At 51.8% G+C, this 16,821-nt stretch overlaps 1 protein-coding gene across 1 annotated transcript; it reads right to left on the reverse strand.

The window, feature by feature from the left end:
• Nucleotides 1–15,050: 15,050 nt before the first annotated feature.
• Nucleotides 15,051–16,028, reverse strand: LOC132320171 (olfactory receptor 14A16-like). Its single transcript, XM_059832441.1, has one exon. It carries the CDS (start codon nucleotides 16,026–16,028, stop codon nucleotides 15,051–15,053), a length of 978 nt encoding a protein of 325 aa, XP_059688424.1.
• Between the last annotated feature and the right edge of the window lie 793 nt (nucleotides 16,029–16,821).

Below are 16,821 nucleotides of genomic sequence, written 5' to 3' on the forward strand. Positions count from 1 at the left end.
CCTGCCCCAGCAGCCCTTCTCCCCCTGCCACCCATGCCAGGCCACAGGCTGACACACAGGAGGAGCGCTCCTCAGGAGGCTTCCCAGGGAAAAGCTGTGCCCAGCCCCGGGCAGAGGGGACCTGGCCTCTCCCTGCCTCCAAGGCCAGGTGGGCTCCAGGTTTGGTGGAGGCCAGCTTACACTGGGTGTGCCAAGATGTCTGAAGGCCTTGCACAACCGTGACAGTGGCAAAGGCAAGTGGGCAGATGGGGCATGTGCAGTTGTAAAGGCTGAGGGTGGAAGAAGCGTGGGGCTGGTGAAAGACCTTGTCTCCTTCCCCATGGAAGGTGTCCTCCCACCCTTTTCTCCCTGGCTCAAATTACCTCCTTCGTTCCCAACTCTTCTACCTCCTCCTCCCTGAGCAGTGCAGGGGGATGGGGAGTGGGGGTTGCAGTCAGTCTGTAACCGTTCCTCTCTGCGTCTCCTTCCTTCTGACACTTCTCCCATGGGGTCCCTCTTACCGCTACAGTCCTTTGAGACAAACCTGCTCCAGCATGGGCTCTCCTCAAGCCACCATTCTTTCAGGAAATAGCCAACATCTCCAGTGTTGGGTCCTCCAGAGGCTGCAGGGCTTACCTTCTCCAATGTGGTCTTCTCCAGGGGCTGCAGGAGACTATCTGCTCTGGCACCTGGAGCGCCTCTTCTTCCTCCTTCTTCAGCAGCCTTGGTGTTTGCAGGGCTGGTTCTCACACTTTTTTTCCCTCACTCCTCTCCCACTCTGGCTGTTGTGTCCTTTCTTAAATACACTTTCCAGAGGTTCCACCAGCTTCATTGATGGGCTCAGTTTTGGCCAGCGGTGGGTCCACCTTGGAGCTGGATGGAACCAGCTCTGTCTGGCACAGAGGCAGCCCCTGGTCTCTTCTCACAGAGGCCAGCCCTGCAGCCCCCCTGCTACCACAACTTGGACATGGACACCAATGCACAGTGTAAATCCTTGCCTTGCTGAATGACGTCCCCTGCTCTTCCCTCGTCAACAAATGCAATTTCCTCACTGGGGGGGAAGAGAGAGAACCTAGAAGGCCTTGATGCTGTGCAAACATTGTTCAGCAATAGCTACAACACCGGTGTGTTGTCAACATTGTTTTGGTCCCAAATCCCAGACACAGCACCGTACTGGCTGCTATGAAGAACATTAACTCCATCCCAGCCAAAACCTGTACCGTGTGCCTGGAAATATTTTCCAGGATGAGCTGCTCGATCCTCTCTCTCTTCCCAGGGCGAGAGGTGAGGCTGACTGGCCTCTAGTTCCCTGGGTCCTCCTTCTTGCCTTTCTGGAAGATAGGAGGGACATGTGATTCCTTCCAGTCTTCAGAGGACTGTATTGTGTGCACACCTCAACTGAGGCAAGAGGAATCCCACCACCTGTGGGTTTGGGGCAGGCATGGGAGGGAGCTGAGTCCCTGTGACGGATGCACTCCACTCCCAGACCAAACCGGTGTGGTTTGGTTCAGGCTCCAAAGGAGGTAAAGGCCGAGGTGTAGCCGGGCCAAGAACCTCTCTAGTTCCAATCTGTTCTCTGGAAACCCACACAGGAACAGAGAGACATGGTGACCGCTGATGCCTATGGGCTTGGAAACTGGAACAGCGACCATGCGATGAACACGTGATGAGCAGGTGGCTCCTCCAAGACTCATTTATCACGGAACAAAGTAAGTTGTGGGGACAAGGAGTCTCATGCTTGCCTTTTCCACTGCATGTTATTTGACTACGAGCCAACTACTTTATCCTGTAAATATGACAGCCTAAGTGAGCCTTCTTTGAGCTCTCCCTGCTAGGCAGCATGGCTGCATGGCAGTGATCTCCCCTTGAGCTGGGACACCTCTCACAGTTACTCCTCGAGGTTGAGAGACCTCTTAGCAAATTCAGATCTTTGGTAAGTAACTGATATCGTGCAAAACCTTAGTGCACTAAGATTTTGTATTGGTAGCTTTGAATCATTGTTATATCCTTTGTGCAGTAAGCAATAGAGTGAGCCTGGCCATCAAACATGTTACGTTTCAAGAAAACCACTTTTGCCAATACCTTTGGCAGTGGTTCTTTAAGCCCATCCATGACAAATTGGAGTAGTCAGCAGGATTCTGAATGAGGATCTGTGACAGGAGACCTTATTGCAGCCATGCAATATATAAAGGAGGCTTATGAGAAGATGGAGAGAGACTTTGTTCCAGGGCCTGTAGTGATAGGACAAGGGGCAATGGTCTTAAAGTAAAAGAGGGTAGATTTAGGTTGGACATAAGAAGAAATGTTTTATGCTGAGAGTGGTGAGACACTGGAACATATTGCCCAGAGAAATTGCGGATGCCCCATCCCTGGGAGTGTTCAAGGTCAGGTTGGATGGGGATTTGAGGAACCTGGTCTAGTGGAAGGTGTCCCTGTCCATGGCAGGGGGGTTGGACTAGATGATCTTTAAAGGTTCCTTTCCAACCAAAACCATTCTATGCTTCTATCAGTCTATGAATCTATGACACTATTATTATCAGCTTCCCTCTTCTTACCATCAGGCAGGTGAGTAGAGGTGCAGAGAGACAATAGTCAAGTGCTGAGAAGACAGGTACAGGGGAGGGCACTGTGGTGAGGACCTTGCATCAAGGCCGTGGTGTTGTCATTCATGTCGTGGCCCATGGTCACAGCACCCCTTGGGGAGGCCCTGGGGTCTCTGCCCCACACCAGCTCTAGCAGGGCATGGCTCTCCTGGAGGTTTGCTGCTGTGTTTGCCTACTGAGTGGAGTTGTGTTTGGCACCCAGGCACCTGGCATGGCACTAGAGGCTTTTTTTCTTTTAATGGCATTAAAATGAGCCCTGAAATAAGTGTCTTCAGTGCAGGGATGTGGATGTGTCTTAGCTTTAGAGTGACTGGAGCTTTAGAGAGTACATTGGCGAGAGAGAGACCCGGGTGTCCTCCTGGGGCACTCCTTGGTTTGATCAGCTCAGGGGGACACTTGACAAGGCACATTCAGGTGCCCTGAATTTCTGGTGTGATTGTGGGTGGCCAAGGATATCCCCCTTCCCCCTCTGGCCCTCAGCTGATGCTCAGGAAGGACCTGGGTATGCTCAGAGATTTTCCATCAGAGCTTGCAAACACTTGCACATGTCTTGGGCCACCTCTGGCACCTTGATCATCACAGAGTATCTGTATGCGAGCACCTGAGTCCCCGCTGAATAAAGGCAAGGGGCTCAGAGCAGGGGCTCACACGCTGGCAACTCTTTTGTGCACACCCGAAGTGAAGCAGGAGGATTCCCAGCTCCTCGGGGTCTGTGGGGTGCATGGGGTGAGACGAATTGTGCTTCAACGTGAGGACTTCCTAGTCAGGAGGAGATGCCTGCACCGCCTCAGCTGAATCCCTGCCCTGCACAAGAGAAGCCAACCCCTCCCTGTCCCTGTCTGTGACTCCTTTTTGTTATGGGTCAAGAATGTCAGTGTCCAGCGGGGAACATTGACACCTGTCGTAGAGAACCACACTCGGGTAGGAGAAACCATGCTGCTGGAATCAGTCTCTCTCCACTGTTGGTGATTACTTGAGGTGATGTTGCAGCCCGTTCCCCAGGGGTGACCCTGCTGCCTTTCAGGAGCTGTCAGCCCCAGAGCTACAGTGACATCTCCAGTGAGCCCAGAGTGGGCAGAGAAGGTGCTGCCTTGGTCTGGACCTCTGCTGTTGAGCTGGGCTGGGCTCCTGGGATGGAGGGAGTTGATCGCAAGTGGGCAGCACCGCAGAGAGACAGCTCTGTCCAGGAGCAGCTCCTGTGCAAAGCGTAGCAGGACTGACGGCACTGCCTGCAGGAACCGAGGGGAGGGGAGTGAGGCAGAGAGATGTTAAAGGCAATGTGGAGTAGGAGGACGGATGAGAGCTTTTTGTGGGACAAGTCTTCAGACTCACACGGTAAGTGTCTGTCTGCAGGGCCATGCACAAGAGTCTGCTGACGGCATCTCCAAAAGCTGGCACAATCCACAGCTTATGAGATCTGGAAGTACAACTCTCACAGTTTCTCTACCGTAGAGGAGAAGGACGTGCTGCAGAGCAGGGATTCCCTGCTGCACCATCAGAAGGACAGGGCGTGATGGCTGCCTTTTCCCGGGGATGGCTGCAGGGGTGCAAAGCCATTTGTGCAGCCAGGGATGCCCTGGGCTGTCCTTCAGAGCAGGGTCCCTGTGTCCCAGGGGCCTGAGTACCAGGACACAGGATCAGTAGTTCTGCTAGGAGCCTCTTAAAGTGCCTTTAGCCACTGCTCTGCCTATGGACAGCACCACCTTTTCTGGACCCATCAGGGTTGCTCTGACCTGCGCTTTTCCAGCTGCAAAGAGGCACATGCACCCAGGCACTGCCCTGCAAACAGGCGGGTTTCTGTAGGGCCAAGGTGAGTGCACAGAGGTTGGGATGCGGTCTGTGAGCACTGAGAAGGAAAAGACATGACACAGGGAAAGATCTTCGAGGAGAAAAATCTCCAGGCAACAGGGATATGATCCTGGAATGAGAGGAAACTGAAACCAGATATGCTGTGGGAGGGAGAACTGAGAAAACTCCTGATGATCCCCTCCAGTGCAGACCCCTTCCTCTGAGCAAGCCCCCTGGCCTCCTGTGTTATTTGGATAATGAGGTGGGATTCCTGAGCACAAAGAGCTGTTAAGACTGCCCTTGCTATCTCTTGTGGGACCCAGGCGAGTGGAGACTCGCCTGGCTAACACAGGATGCAGATAAGGAGGGGGCCCTGTGGAGGCAGGACAGCCCTGCTTATGGTCAGCAAAGACAGTAAAATAACAGGAATGTGAGAGGTCCTTTGTTTCTTTGAAAAGGCTTCGTGTCCGATAACTGACCTTTGCCTCATTACTGGTGAAATGCATATTACAACTCACACCCCTGCATATGCTAATGAAGATTATCGAGGTCATGCTAAACATATATGGCTATAGCACTCGTCTCTCCACCCAAATCATGCTACACATCACATATGGGGGGGGAACCTCGTAGTTTTGGGGATAAAAGACAGAGAAAATGATTGTTAAGGTGGGAGAGAAGAACGTCGATACCTGACGGACCAGTCGACGGGCTGTGTTCTCTTCCTCCACGCCAGGCAGGGACGCCTCTCTGGGTAAGCGCTGCGCCTCTCACCCTCTGGGTGAAAGTTATCCCCAGGTTCTTGTATTACTGTCAAGTCTGCTAGCAATATTAACCTTACTTAGTAGCACTATTATAGTTAGTGAATTTATCAATGGCAATCTCGAATCTGTTTCTGTCGCTTTCAATAAAATAACTAATTTCGATTTTTGTGCATCTGCTCAGTGCAAGTCCTTTTGTTGGGGCTCTGATAAATGGGTCAGTGAAAGTCCTGGGACTCTGACAGACAAATTTCGAAAATGCATTCCTTTTAACGCAACAACTGAGAAGACAATTACCTGGCCCAAAAGGCTGGAGCTTCCAGGAAGCTTCCAGTTTAAAGGAAATTTTTAATTTTCCAGTTTTTAAGTTAAAAAAATCAAACTTTTTCAGTTTTCCAGTGTTAAGGAAATTTTGATAGATGGCAGCAGAGAGACTAAAGCAGCTGGGCAGCAAAGACCTGCCTTTTCACTCTTCATTCTTAAAAAATTTCATGAATGGCCACCAGATCAATCATGATGCACAGTTATTGTCTGTTGCACTGACCGAGCTTTGCTGGAACTCCTTTTGGGCATAGGGGAATGGAGACGAGGAATTTTTTCCTTTCCCCATCTCCTGCAGTCAGCGTCACAGTGGTGCATGGAGGAGGACAAGAGATTGACACAAGAAAAGTTCACACCAAGGACAAGGGAAATCTTTCTCCTCGTGAGGACAGTCAAGCACAGGGAGTGGCTACCCAGAGAAATCATCCAGGTACCATTCTTGGAGGTTTTCAAGGAGCAACTGGGATCAAGCCCTGAGCAACAAGCTCTGACCCCAGAGCTGACCCTGCTGGGCTGGAGAATTCCTTCCAACCTGTATGTACTGGTTTTGGCTGATGATTTAGTTGTTGCTGAGCAGTGTTTGCACAGCATCAAGGCTTTTTCTGCTCCTCAGACTGCCCCACCAGCAGGCAGGCTGGGGGTGCACCAGAAGTTGGGAGGGGACACAGCTAGGACAGCTGACCCCAAGTGACCAAAGGGATAGTCCATACCATATGATGTCATGCTCAGAAATAATACTGGGTGGGGTAGAGGTCAGAGGCAGCTGTCATTGCTCGGGGATCGTCTGGGCATTGATTGGTTGGTGGTGAGCAATTGTTTTCTTTTGCATCACTTGTTTTTCTTGGGTTTTATTTTCCTCTCTCTTTAGATTTGTTTTTTATTTTTTTTTAGCAGGTTCATCACTATGCCTGCCAAGTAGAGACAGCAGCATGGAGAGAGGGCAGAGGAAAAGTCCAGGAGAGGGGATAGCGGTGGGTTGTTCCTTGTGAGGCCCTGTCAGTTGTAGCAAAGTGAGAGTCCATCAGGTACATCAGCATCACGCGGCCATCGAGTGAACCAGAGCATGGGGGAGGGCAGTGGAGATGCCGGTCGTGGTGACATGACTGGGAGCTCAGGTTTGTCAGGGGGCAGCAAGGGACAACTGCTCTGGAAGGCACAGGTAGTTGGGAACCCAGGGGTATCCCCAGGTGAGCAGGGAGGGGGCTCACCAACCTGAGCTCCCAACAAGGGAGCAGGACAGGCAAGGGGCCTCACAGCTGGAGGCAGTTCAGAGTCCAGATCATCTGGCAAGGTTCGGATGAGGGAGCAGGTCCAAGGTGAAGCCAGGAAGTTGATCCACAGGTGGGGGTCAGGATGAGGCCCAGTAAGGGATACTGGGGTCAAGCACAGCCCAGAGCTGCCTTCTCCCCAGCAGGACCTCAAGCAGAGGAGCGTATCTCCTGCACTTCTCCCACATTGTGCCCCTTCCCCTCTGCCTGACAAAGGGGCTGAAAGCGACTGTACTGTGGCTGTGGGAGGTGGTGTGCAGAGCTGGGTAAGGTGAAAACCCTCCCGAGTGCCCGTCTGTCTCTCCCTTGGCAGGAGGATGACACTGTTGCTCCTTGTTTTCCCCACCTGTGTCTGCTGCTCTTGTTCTAGCTCCCGGGCTCTCTGGCATGGGGCGTTCAGTTGCCTTTCAGATACTTGACCCTGTGGGTCCTGCCATGGAAGTGTCTGCATGGAGGTACCCAAGACCCCTTCTAACCTCTGGGGCTCCAGGCATTGCAGTCCATGAGGTCTATGTCTATAGCCTACACCATACGGCTATGAGGCCTACGTCTCCTTTAAAGCAACACGATGTTATTGTCTTCTTGTTGGAGTTCTTCCAGGCTGTCTGTTGCCCTCCAGAAAGGCACAGCTCTCCCTTTGTGACATGTTTGTGATATCGGAGAGTCCTTGGTTTGGTCATCTGAGTCAGGGGATTTATGCATCACTCCTTCTTGGTCACTTTCTCCATGGCTGGGCTAAGAAAGGCAGAGGAGTTGGGAGATGTGCACTTTGAAACCGCATTCCTCCTTTTCTAGCACACTAGAGTTTCTCTTTTTTGGGGGAACTCACGAGTATGACGGCCTTTTAGCTGAGTGGATATGGCAGCACAGAACAAGACTTATGGGCAGATCAACTCTCCTGACTGCAGGAAGCCACACCTCCAAGGCTCACGACTTTCACGGAGAGCAATGGAAATGCTTTCTACCCCTGCAGAGAACACCTTCCCAGGGGGATAGGGGCATTTAAGAAGTAATTAAGGTAGAACTAAGCACCTCTGCCACACCTCATGCTGTAGAGACCAGCATGGGAGGAACTTCCTCTGGGGATGAACATGGACATCCAAACTGGTCACCTCCATTCTCCGTAGAGTGACTGCAGAAAGAGATCAGATCGTACACTGGCGGGAGGACAGAGTTTGTCTCATTGGAACAACGACGCCTAGAATGGGGTGGGACGCCCCTGACTTCACATCCCTAGTTATCTCCTGAGGCTTGAGTGGGAGCTGGTGGTGATCAGCACAGTGGTTACAGACACAGTTTTAGGCCCAGAAGTCCAACAACCTCCAACTGCTGGAAAGAGGGAGTCTGCTAAAGACCATCAGATAGCACTGGGCCAAAGAGAAGGACGTCAGAAATTCCAGCTCTTGCCAGTCCTGGGCAGGCAGTGTTTTCACTGCAATAACAAAGTTTACAGGAAGTCCAGTGGACTAACTGATACCCAGAGACAGACTTCTCTTGCTCAGTGCTGTCAGAAGAGCTCTTTGTACAAGGCAGTCTTTGTTGGGCTCTGGATTGTGCCATAAGTCACAAGGAACCAGATCCCTGAGAGTGGACACACAGGATATTTGAATGCCAGAGCATGGCAAAAATGGCTGATTTCTGATTGTGTTGCACATTCTCTATCACCAAATGCTGACTAGGTTGTTACGATTCTTACAGTACATAGGAGACTACTGACAAGCAAGCCACTGAAAACCTCTCAGGAAGCATCATCAGTTCTCTCTGCTAAAGAACCGCCCTGCATGCTCTCCTCTGCTCAGCCTGGAGAAGGGAAGGCCGTCCCAGGGGAGATACCGTCCCTGTCTACAGCTATCTTATGGGATGATGTAGAGGAGAATGAGGCAGACTCTTCCCAGGTGTGCACAGCTGATGGATGAGAAGCCATGGGAAAAATTTGGGACACAGGAAATTCTGACTAGACTTAAGAGAAAAGGATCTGCACTATAAGGTCTATCAGGCACTGGGAAGAGGCCCTCAGAAAGGCCGTGCAATCTCCACAGTGGAGATTGTCAAGCCTCAACTAGATGTAGTGCCACAGGGGTTTTTGGATCGTAATGGGTGAGTGACTATCTCATGCAGGAGACAAAGGCACCCATCTGTCGGCCCTACCAACCATCTAGAGAGGTTTGATGCTTGCTGGGTACCAGGATCGAGGATGTTGTAGTGGTACATTCAAATCTTGTCTGTCCCTCTGACTACTACCCCCTGCTCTTATTCCAGGTGGGCACAAATGACACTGCCAGGGCAAACCTGGACAGGATCAGAAGTGGCTACAGAGCTCTGGGGGTGGTATTGAAGGGCCTGGGGTCCCAGATGGTGTTCTTCTCAATCCTGTTGGTGAGGGGAAGGGGTGTGAGGAGAAAAGCACTAGTAGGACAAGCTAATAATTAACTGCGCATCTGGCGTAGGGGAAATGGTTTTGGGTTCTACGACCATGGGACCCTGTCTGCAGACCAGCACCTGCTTGGGAGAGATGGGATCTACCTCACTAAGCAGGGCAAAGATGGTTTTGCCAACAGCCTGGCTGATCTTACAAGGAGGGCTTGAAACTATGAATGACGCGGGAGGGAGGGAGCAACGAGCAGTCCTCTAAGGGAGTTACAGAGAGGATCAATGAGCAAAGGGCGTGGAGTGCTGTGATGGGAAGGGATCACAAAATCAACAAAATGGTCCTCAAGTGGGGTCCCCTGCAGCACTTTCATGTAAGCAAGGAAATGCCTACAAAGCACCATGAGGGAGAAATCTCTCACACCGTCTGCAAGAACTCCACACGCTGGGGTACCTCTCTAAAGTGTCTGTACTCTAATGCGTGCAGTACAGGGCAGAACCATGAGGGTTTAGAGATCTGTGTGCAGCTGCAGGGCAACAATCTTGTTGCGATCCTGGAGACGTGGTGGGATGGCTCCCATGACCGGAGTGTTGCGCTTGGAGAAGGGAGGCTCTTGAGGAAGGAGAGGATGGGAAGACAAGGATGGAGAGTTGCCCTTTACGTGTGGGAACAGCTGGAGTACATGAAGCTCTGTCTGGGGATGGATAGAGAGCCAAGGGAGAGCTTACGGGTGAGGATTAAAGAGAGGACAGGAAAGGGGGGCATTACAGTGGAGGTCTGCTATCGGCCACACAACCAGGAATAAAAATTATATGAGGTCCTCAATGGACAGGTAGGAGAGGCCTCACATTCACATTGTCCTCACAGGAGACGTCAACCCCTCTGATATCTGCTCGAAGGACAACACAGCAGGGCATAAGCAGTCCAGGAGGTTTGTGGAGTGCACTGATGATAAATGCCTCACCCAAGTGACAGAGGAGCCAATGAGGAGAGGTGCTTTGCTGGACCTACTCCTCTCCAACAAGGATAGACTTGCTAGGGATTTGAAGGTCAAAGGCGGCCTTGTGACCATGAGATGGGGCTGTAGTGACCACGAGATGGTGGAGTTCAGGATCCTGAGGGGAGGGAGGAAGGTAAAAAGCAATCTCAAACACAAAAAGGAAGCATACGGAGGGTGGGAAGAAAGACAGGGACGCATGGGAGGAACACAGAGATGTTGTCTGAGCATGCAGGGACAAAGATAGGAAAGCTAAAGCCCAAATGAATGGGATTTGGTGAGGGATGTCAAAGAAAAGAAGAAGGGCTTCTGTAAATAGGCGGGTAACAAAAGGGCAACTGGGGAAAATGTGGACGAATTGCTCAAGGAGACTGGGGACATGGTGACACTGGACATGGGAAGGGCTGAGGCACTGAATGCCTTCACTGCCTCACTATAGAATCATAGAAATGTTTAGGTTGGAAAAGACCTTTAAGATCATCAGGTCCAACTGTTAACCTAACACCGTGAAATCCACCACTAACCCATCTCCCTAACAAGTCCCAGTAGCTGCCAGCAAGACCAGCCTTCAGGAATCCCAGCTGCCAGAGAGCAGGGGGCAATTCTGGAGCATGGAGATGTGCCTTGGTAGAAGAGGATCAGATAAGGGAATACTAAGGCAAACTGGACATACTGAAGTCCCTGGGCCTTTACTACTCCTGATGACTTCCTTGTCATGTTTTCTATTGGTCCAAGGCTATCCACTGTGGGAAGTGGACTTCAGAGGAGATAACGTGGACTTAATATACAGCTGATAAGTGTATCACAACCCTCCGTGTCTGCGTGCAGTCGTTCTCCAAGCAAAGCAGGCAGGAGTTGGTGCTCACGGGCTGAAACATGCAGCTGCAGACGTTAGTGCAGAAAGCTCTGATTTGAACGAGGCTGCTCTAAGTGCCAGGTGGTTGATGAGAGAAAAGGTGGGGCTGGGGGTAGGGCTGAAGAATGGCCACAGATTGTCAACATAAAGGGTCCTGACTTTTGTATACATTCAAACTCCACTGGAGACACTCAGGATCAATATGGATTGAGGATTTCTGATCTCACAGAATGTGTAAGCAGAAAAATGAAGAAAAGTGGGGGGAAAAATGAATCCTTTCTTAGTGTTTAGTAGTGACATCTTTTGACTGCACTCCTGAAACCTCTCCTATTAACCACATGAGAATTGAAGACCTAAAGGAAAACGATGCACAGAGCCTTGGCTTGTTAGGGAGTTTTGCATGTTAATGAGCCCTCTGGTGCCAAGTTCCTGAACTGCAGATCCTGAAAGATTGAGCAAGCCTCTACAGAAGTAGAAGTCAGCAGCAAACGTCCAAGTTTCTGAGACTGTTATTGGTCTCCATTGAAGACCATCCCTGAAGCGACCATGGAGGGAACGACCATGTGGCCCACCTCCATGTGGAGGTGGCTGTGAAAGCCCTAAATATGTTTCAGCAATCACGATGGCCAAGCCCTGACCCTCGTCCCCTGAGGAGGGGGATCCGTTCCGTCATGCGATGTTAATGGCTCTTCCTGGGAGCAGTGGGATATGGGGGTGCATGATGCCGAGTGCAGGACAGTGTTAGGAGATTTCCTAGGCTCTGTGGAGTGAGAGTAAGGAGGCAATGAGGCTCTGGGCTGTATGGAACCAGTGTCTTCTCATGGCTGTCAGGGGAAGAGACAGTTGCCATAACAGGGATGACAAAGACTTCAGTTCTGTTGACCTCAGTCCAGCCTCTCGGCCATCCCCACCACAGATGGACCTACACTGTCCTATGCCTCTGCCTGTTTCCCTGCAGATTTTAGCCACCCCGCTGCTTCCCACCTTCCTTTGACCCCATGGTATCCCAAGTTTTACTGATGGTGTTCTGTCCTCACTGGCTGTTGCTTCAAACACAAAGCTGAAGATTTGCCAGTGCCTGTGAGTTCCCCACAACCTATCCGGTTTCTCTCAAAGCTCTCCTGATGCTCCTCTAGCTCCCAAGATGTCCCAGCCCCACACTTGCTTGAATCCTCGATGTATATCCACATCCCAGCACTGAGATGCACATCGATCTTCTCCTGCATTCTTTAAAGTCAACGCTCAACCTATTTCACTTCAGTATGACAGCACACACACACACACACACACCCCCCCCTGCTATTTCAGGTCCTCTTCCTGCCTTTAACACACTCACTGCTGGGCACACACCCGTCTCTCCCTGCACTCCCATGTATCTCACAAACCCCTCTTGCTTCCCGCGCAGCAACAAAACGTCACTCCAGGAGGTTTGTACATGTGGGGGGGTGATGCCAAGTGCAGGACGGCGGCAGGACACCTCCCAGGCTCTGTGGGGGGTGGGTGAGGCAGCGACAAGGCCCTGGGACTGTAAGGAACTGGTGCCTTCTCATGGGACTCAGCGGGAGACACAGCAGCCACCATGGAGAGAACGAGGACTTCTGTCCTGTTGCGGAGTGAGGGGCCAGCCGCACCAAGGCCGTTTGCACCACAGATAGTCTTACACTGTCCTATGCCTGTGCCAGTTTCCCTTCAGACTGCCGCTACCTCCCCGTGCTTCATCATCTCGCTCTGACCTTGGGACCTCCCAAGCTTTACTGATGCCTATGAAAGGCAAGATGCTAACTGCAGTACAACTTGCGTAGAAGAATGAACACTAACTGAGACTATGAGCTTTCACCTCAGGGCCGAGGCAACCTGAAGACCCAACATACACCAGCTCTTAGAGGTTGACAACACCCCATACCAACAACAAAACCATGGAAGGTTTACCTTTCAAGAAACCAGGCATATAACCATGGCCAGAAGAGCAATCAACCAGTATCCAGGACAAACCCCTCCACCTGCACGGAACATTGGTTTAGAACAATGAGAATTAACACACCACTGACCATTTGTCTGTACCACCTGCACGGGACAAGCACGTGCTGATCCTGCGTGCGACAAGTACATACCCATTAGACGAGCAATGGTAACTGATTAGCCCACCCCTTCACATGAGTGATCTGATTCGTCTACACAACTGTATTGTAACATATATAAACCCTGCTTTCCTCTGTATTGGGGTCCTCCATGCATTAGGCTGAGTTGCCACTGTATGCACAGCTAAAATAAGAGAATAAATTACCTTGATAAGTCTATGCTAAGCATCCTTGTCTCCCTCCTCAGCCAGCAAATAAATTACTTTTATGTGCCAATTTGTTTGCACTGGCTGTTCCTTCCAACACAAAGCCATGGTTACCTGACAATTTGCCAATGCCTGTGAGTTCCCCACAGACCGTCTGGCTTCTTCCAACGCCCCGCTGATGCTCCTGTAGCACACAAAATCACCCAGCCCCGACTTCCTTGACTCCTGCACTTCCCTTTGTATCCCACCACTGAAATGCATGTCCTCCTTCTGCTGCCTCAAAATCAAAATTCAACCTATTTCACTTCAGCATGACAGCCCCTCACCCCCGCCACTACTTCAGGTCTTCTTTCTGCCCTTAACACACTCATTGCTGGGCACACACCGCTCTCTCCCTGCACTCCCATGGGTCTCACACACCCTTCCCGCTTCCCCTGCAGTTATGGGACCTCCCTCTGGGAGGTTCATGCATTTTCCAGCATCATGGATGGCTCTTGTGGTCCATCCAAGTGTGGGCAGTGAAGGAGGGGAAGAGAGCAAGGCCAGCTCATGAGGTGTGACTGAACACAGCCACCCCCAGCAGCGGGCATTCCCTCTCTGCCAGGGTGAGGCATGCACACAACATGGAGACATCTTCCTTATCTTTGCTGTGCACAAGAGGGGACTTTCTTCCTGACACCTTCCCAGGAAAAAACTCCTCCTCCTCCTCCACCCTCACAGATCGACTGCTTTCCATTTCTGGGCTCAGGCATGGCTGGAAGGATTTGCTAAAGCCATCAGGCATCACCTTGTTTCTCAGGGACATCTCCTGACCCTCTCTCCCAGGCCTACACATGGCCAATCACTGCTGCTCAGGGCCACTCACTCTTCAGCAGCAGCTGGTCAGAGCTGGCCGTTTCCCCCCATGCAGGCACTGAGCCCAGCAGGAGAATGGAGATGGCCTCACAGCCAGACTTACCCATAAACTGGGTGAACGGCCGGTGCTGGAAATGACTGGTGAGAGAGGCTGGGGGGAGACAAAGGCCCTGGGCCACCTTCCCGGTCTGTCCATGCCACCAAGGGCACAGACTGGCCTCCTCTCTCCTGCACCTGCGTGTCTCGGCTCGCATCCAGGAGCCCTGTCTGTGCACCACAAGCCCCCTGATGCGAGCCCTCACCCTGCGCAGTCATGCAGTACAAGCTGTACACTGATGTTTTTCTCTCCCAGGAACTTTCCAGCTCAGCCCAGCTCCCTCCAAGACCTCCTACCTCCCCTGCCCTCTCTCCAGCCCAGCTCAATCTGGTCTGGCCCCACAGCACTACTTGCCACAGGGTGCTACAGAGCTCTGGGCACTCACCCCAGAGCCCCAGCCCCTCTGAAGGGCACAGCAGACCCTGGAGGGCAGTCCCAGAGACGGGGGGCCACAAGGACAAGGAGATCAGTGGCACCCTGTGTCCCCTGTTCTCCTCTCCAGCATATCCTGAGAGCTCTGCAGCGCCTGTGTGCCATCCCGTCTCCCCAGGCTGGCACAAGAGCCCTAGTCCTTGTGGTCCTCAAGAGGTCCTCATCCCCCCAGCACAAAGTAGCCTGCCCCAAGCTGGTGCAGCCAGAAAGGTCTTTCTATTTCCCATTCATTTCTGCTATGCTGAGGATGGATGGATGCATCATAGACAAAGAAATTGCTGCAGGTTCTTTTATTTTCTTAAAGAAAATGTTTTCCCATTTATACAAAGTCACACAAGATGGGTGGATCACTAAGGGAAGGAATCATTTTATGTATTTGAAGATAACAACATCAAAAGTGGAAAAAGGAAATAAAAATATATAAAAGGAAGACTTGGCCTGTCACAATGTACACTGGGAGTCAGCTGCAGAGGAAGGTAGGCAGCCTATGGCTGCTGAAAGACGTCCGGTTACCAGTTTCCTCAGGGCATCCTTGAGCTCCTGGTTCCTCATGCTGTAGATGAGGGGGTTCACTGCTGGAGGCACCACTGAGTACAAAACAGCAACCACCACATCCAGGGATGAGGAGGAGATGGAGGGAGACTTCAGGTGGGCAAATATGCCAGTGCTGAGAAACAGGGAGACAACAGTCAGGTGAGGGAGGCACGTGGAAAAGGCTTTGTGCCGTCCCTGCTCAGAGGGGATCCTCAGCACGACCCTGAAGATCTGCACATAGGACAGCACCATGAAGACAAAACACCCTAAAACCAGAAAAACACTAACCACAATAAGCCCAACTTCCCTGAGGTAGGTGTCTGAGCAGGAGAGCCTGAGGATCTGGGGAATTTCACAGAAGAACTGATCCAGGGCATTGCCATGGCAGAGTGGTAGTGAAAATGTATTGGCTGTGTGCAGCAAAGCATGGAGAAACCCACTGCCCCAGGCAGCTGCTGCCATGTGGACACAAGCTCTGCTGCCCAGGAGGGTCCCGTAGTGCAGGGGTTTGCAGATGGCCACGTAGCGGTCATAGGCCATGACAGTGAGAAGAAAATAGTCTGCTGACAGCAGACAGAAAATGATAAAAACTTGAGCAGCACATCCCCCATAGGAGATGGCCCTGGTGTCCCACAGGGAATTGGCCATGGATTTGGGGAGAGTGGTGGAGATGGAGCCCAGGTCGAGGAGGGAGAGGCTGAGGAGGAAGAAGTACATGGGGGTGTGGAGGTGGTGGTCGCAGGCGATGGTGGTGATGATGAGGCCATTGCCCAGGAGGGCAGCCAGGTAGATGCCCAGGAAGAGCCAGAAGTGCAAGAGCTGCAGCTCCCGTGTGTCTGCCAATGCCAGGAGGAGGAACTCGGTGATGTAGCTACCGTTGGACATCAGCATCCTCTGGGCATGGGGCACTGTCCGAGGAAGAAAACACAATAAGTTAGGGAAGAATTCTCTGTGATTCCCGTTGATATTCCCCCTGCTACACACTCTCCCTTTTCTTTTTCCAGAAGGCTTTCCTCATCTGCCATGCTGGAGCCCAGGCTGATGCTGGCTGAATGTGCCATGACTAGCAGGGCCTCTGCCCACTGGATGCTGAGGATTCAGCCCTGCTTTGCAGCAGTGTGTTCATGGGAATTTCGGGATCAGAGGCCAGTCCTGGCGCTGGACTTTGTCAGATGAAAATGGTCCTAACGCAGAAGAGCTTGTCAGCATCTGCATTCCCAGTGCTAAGGAATGGGGATGGCAAATGCAATTTAAGTGGTTTGGGTTTTTTACAGCTCCCCCCTTCTCACCTGGGGAGTGTTCCTGGATGTCAGAAACGCTCAGCATTTCTGCTGCACTCAGGGAGAACACAGCAAATCCTGCAAACAAAGAGGATTGCCTTTGGCTGAGAGCAGAGAGATGGGACCTGGTCTGTCCCTCCTTATTGTTTCCTGCTGCCCTGGAATTACAGCATTCTCAGATGGAGGGCTATCTGACTCCTGTGTTACCCTGAAAAGCCACCAGACACTGCTGAGAGCAGAGTGATCAACTGCAGACCACTAAATATCTCACCCTGAGAGAGGCAGGGGGAGAGGCAGCCAGGCACTCAGGAAAGCGTTACCCTTTCTCAGCTGCTCAGACCACCTCCCAGACACCAACACTGCTGGGCAGATGTTCTCAGCCTCTGTGGTCTGCGGAG

The sequence above is a fragment of the Gavia stellata genome, chromosome 34 (genome assembly GCF_030936135.1).
Source record: "Gavia stellata isolate bGavSte3 chromosome 34, bGavSte3.hap2, whole genome shotgun sequence".
NCBI lineage: Eukaryota > Metazoa > Chordata > Aves > Gaviiformes > Gaviidae > Gavia > Gavia stellata.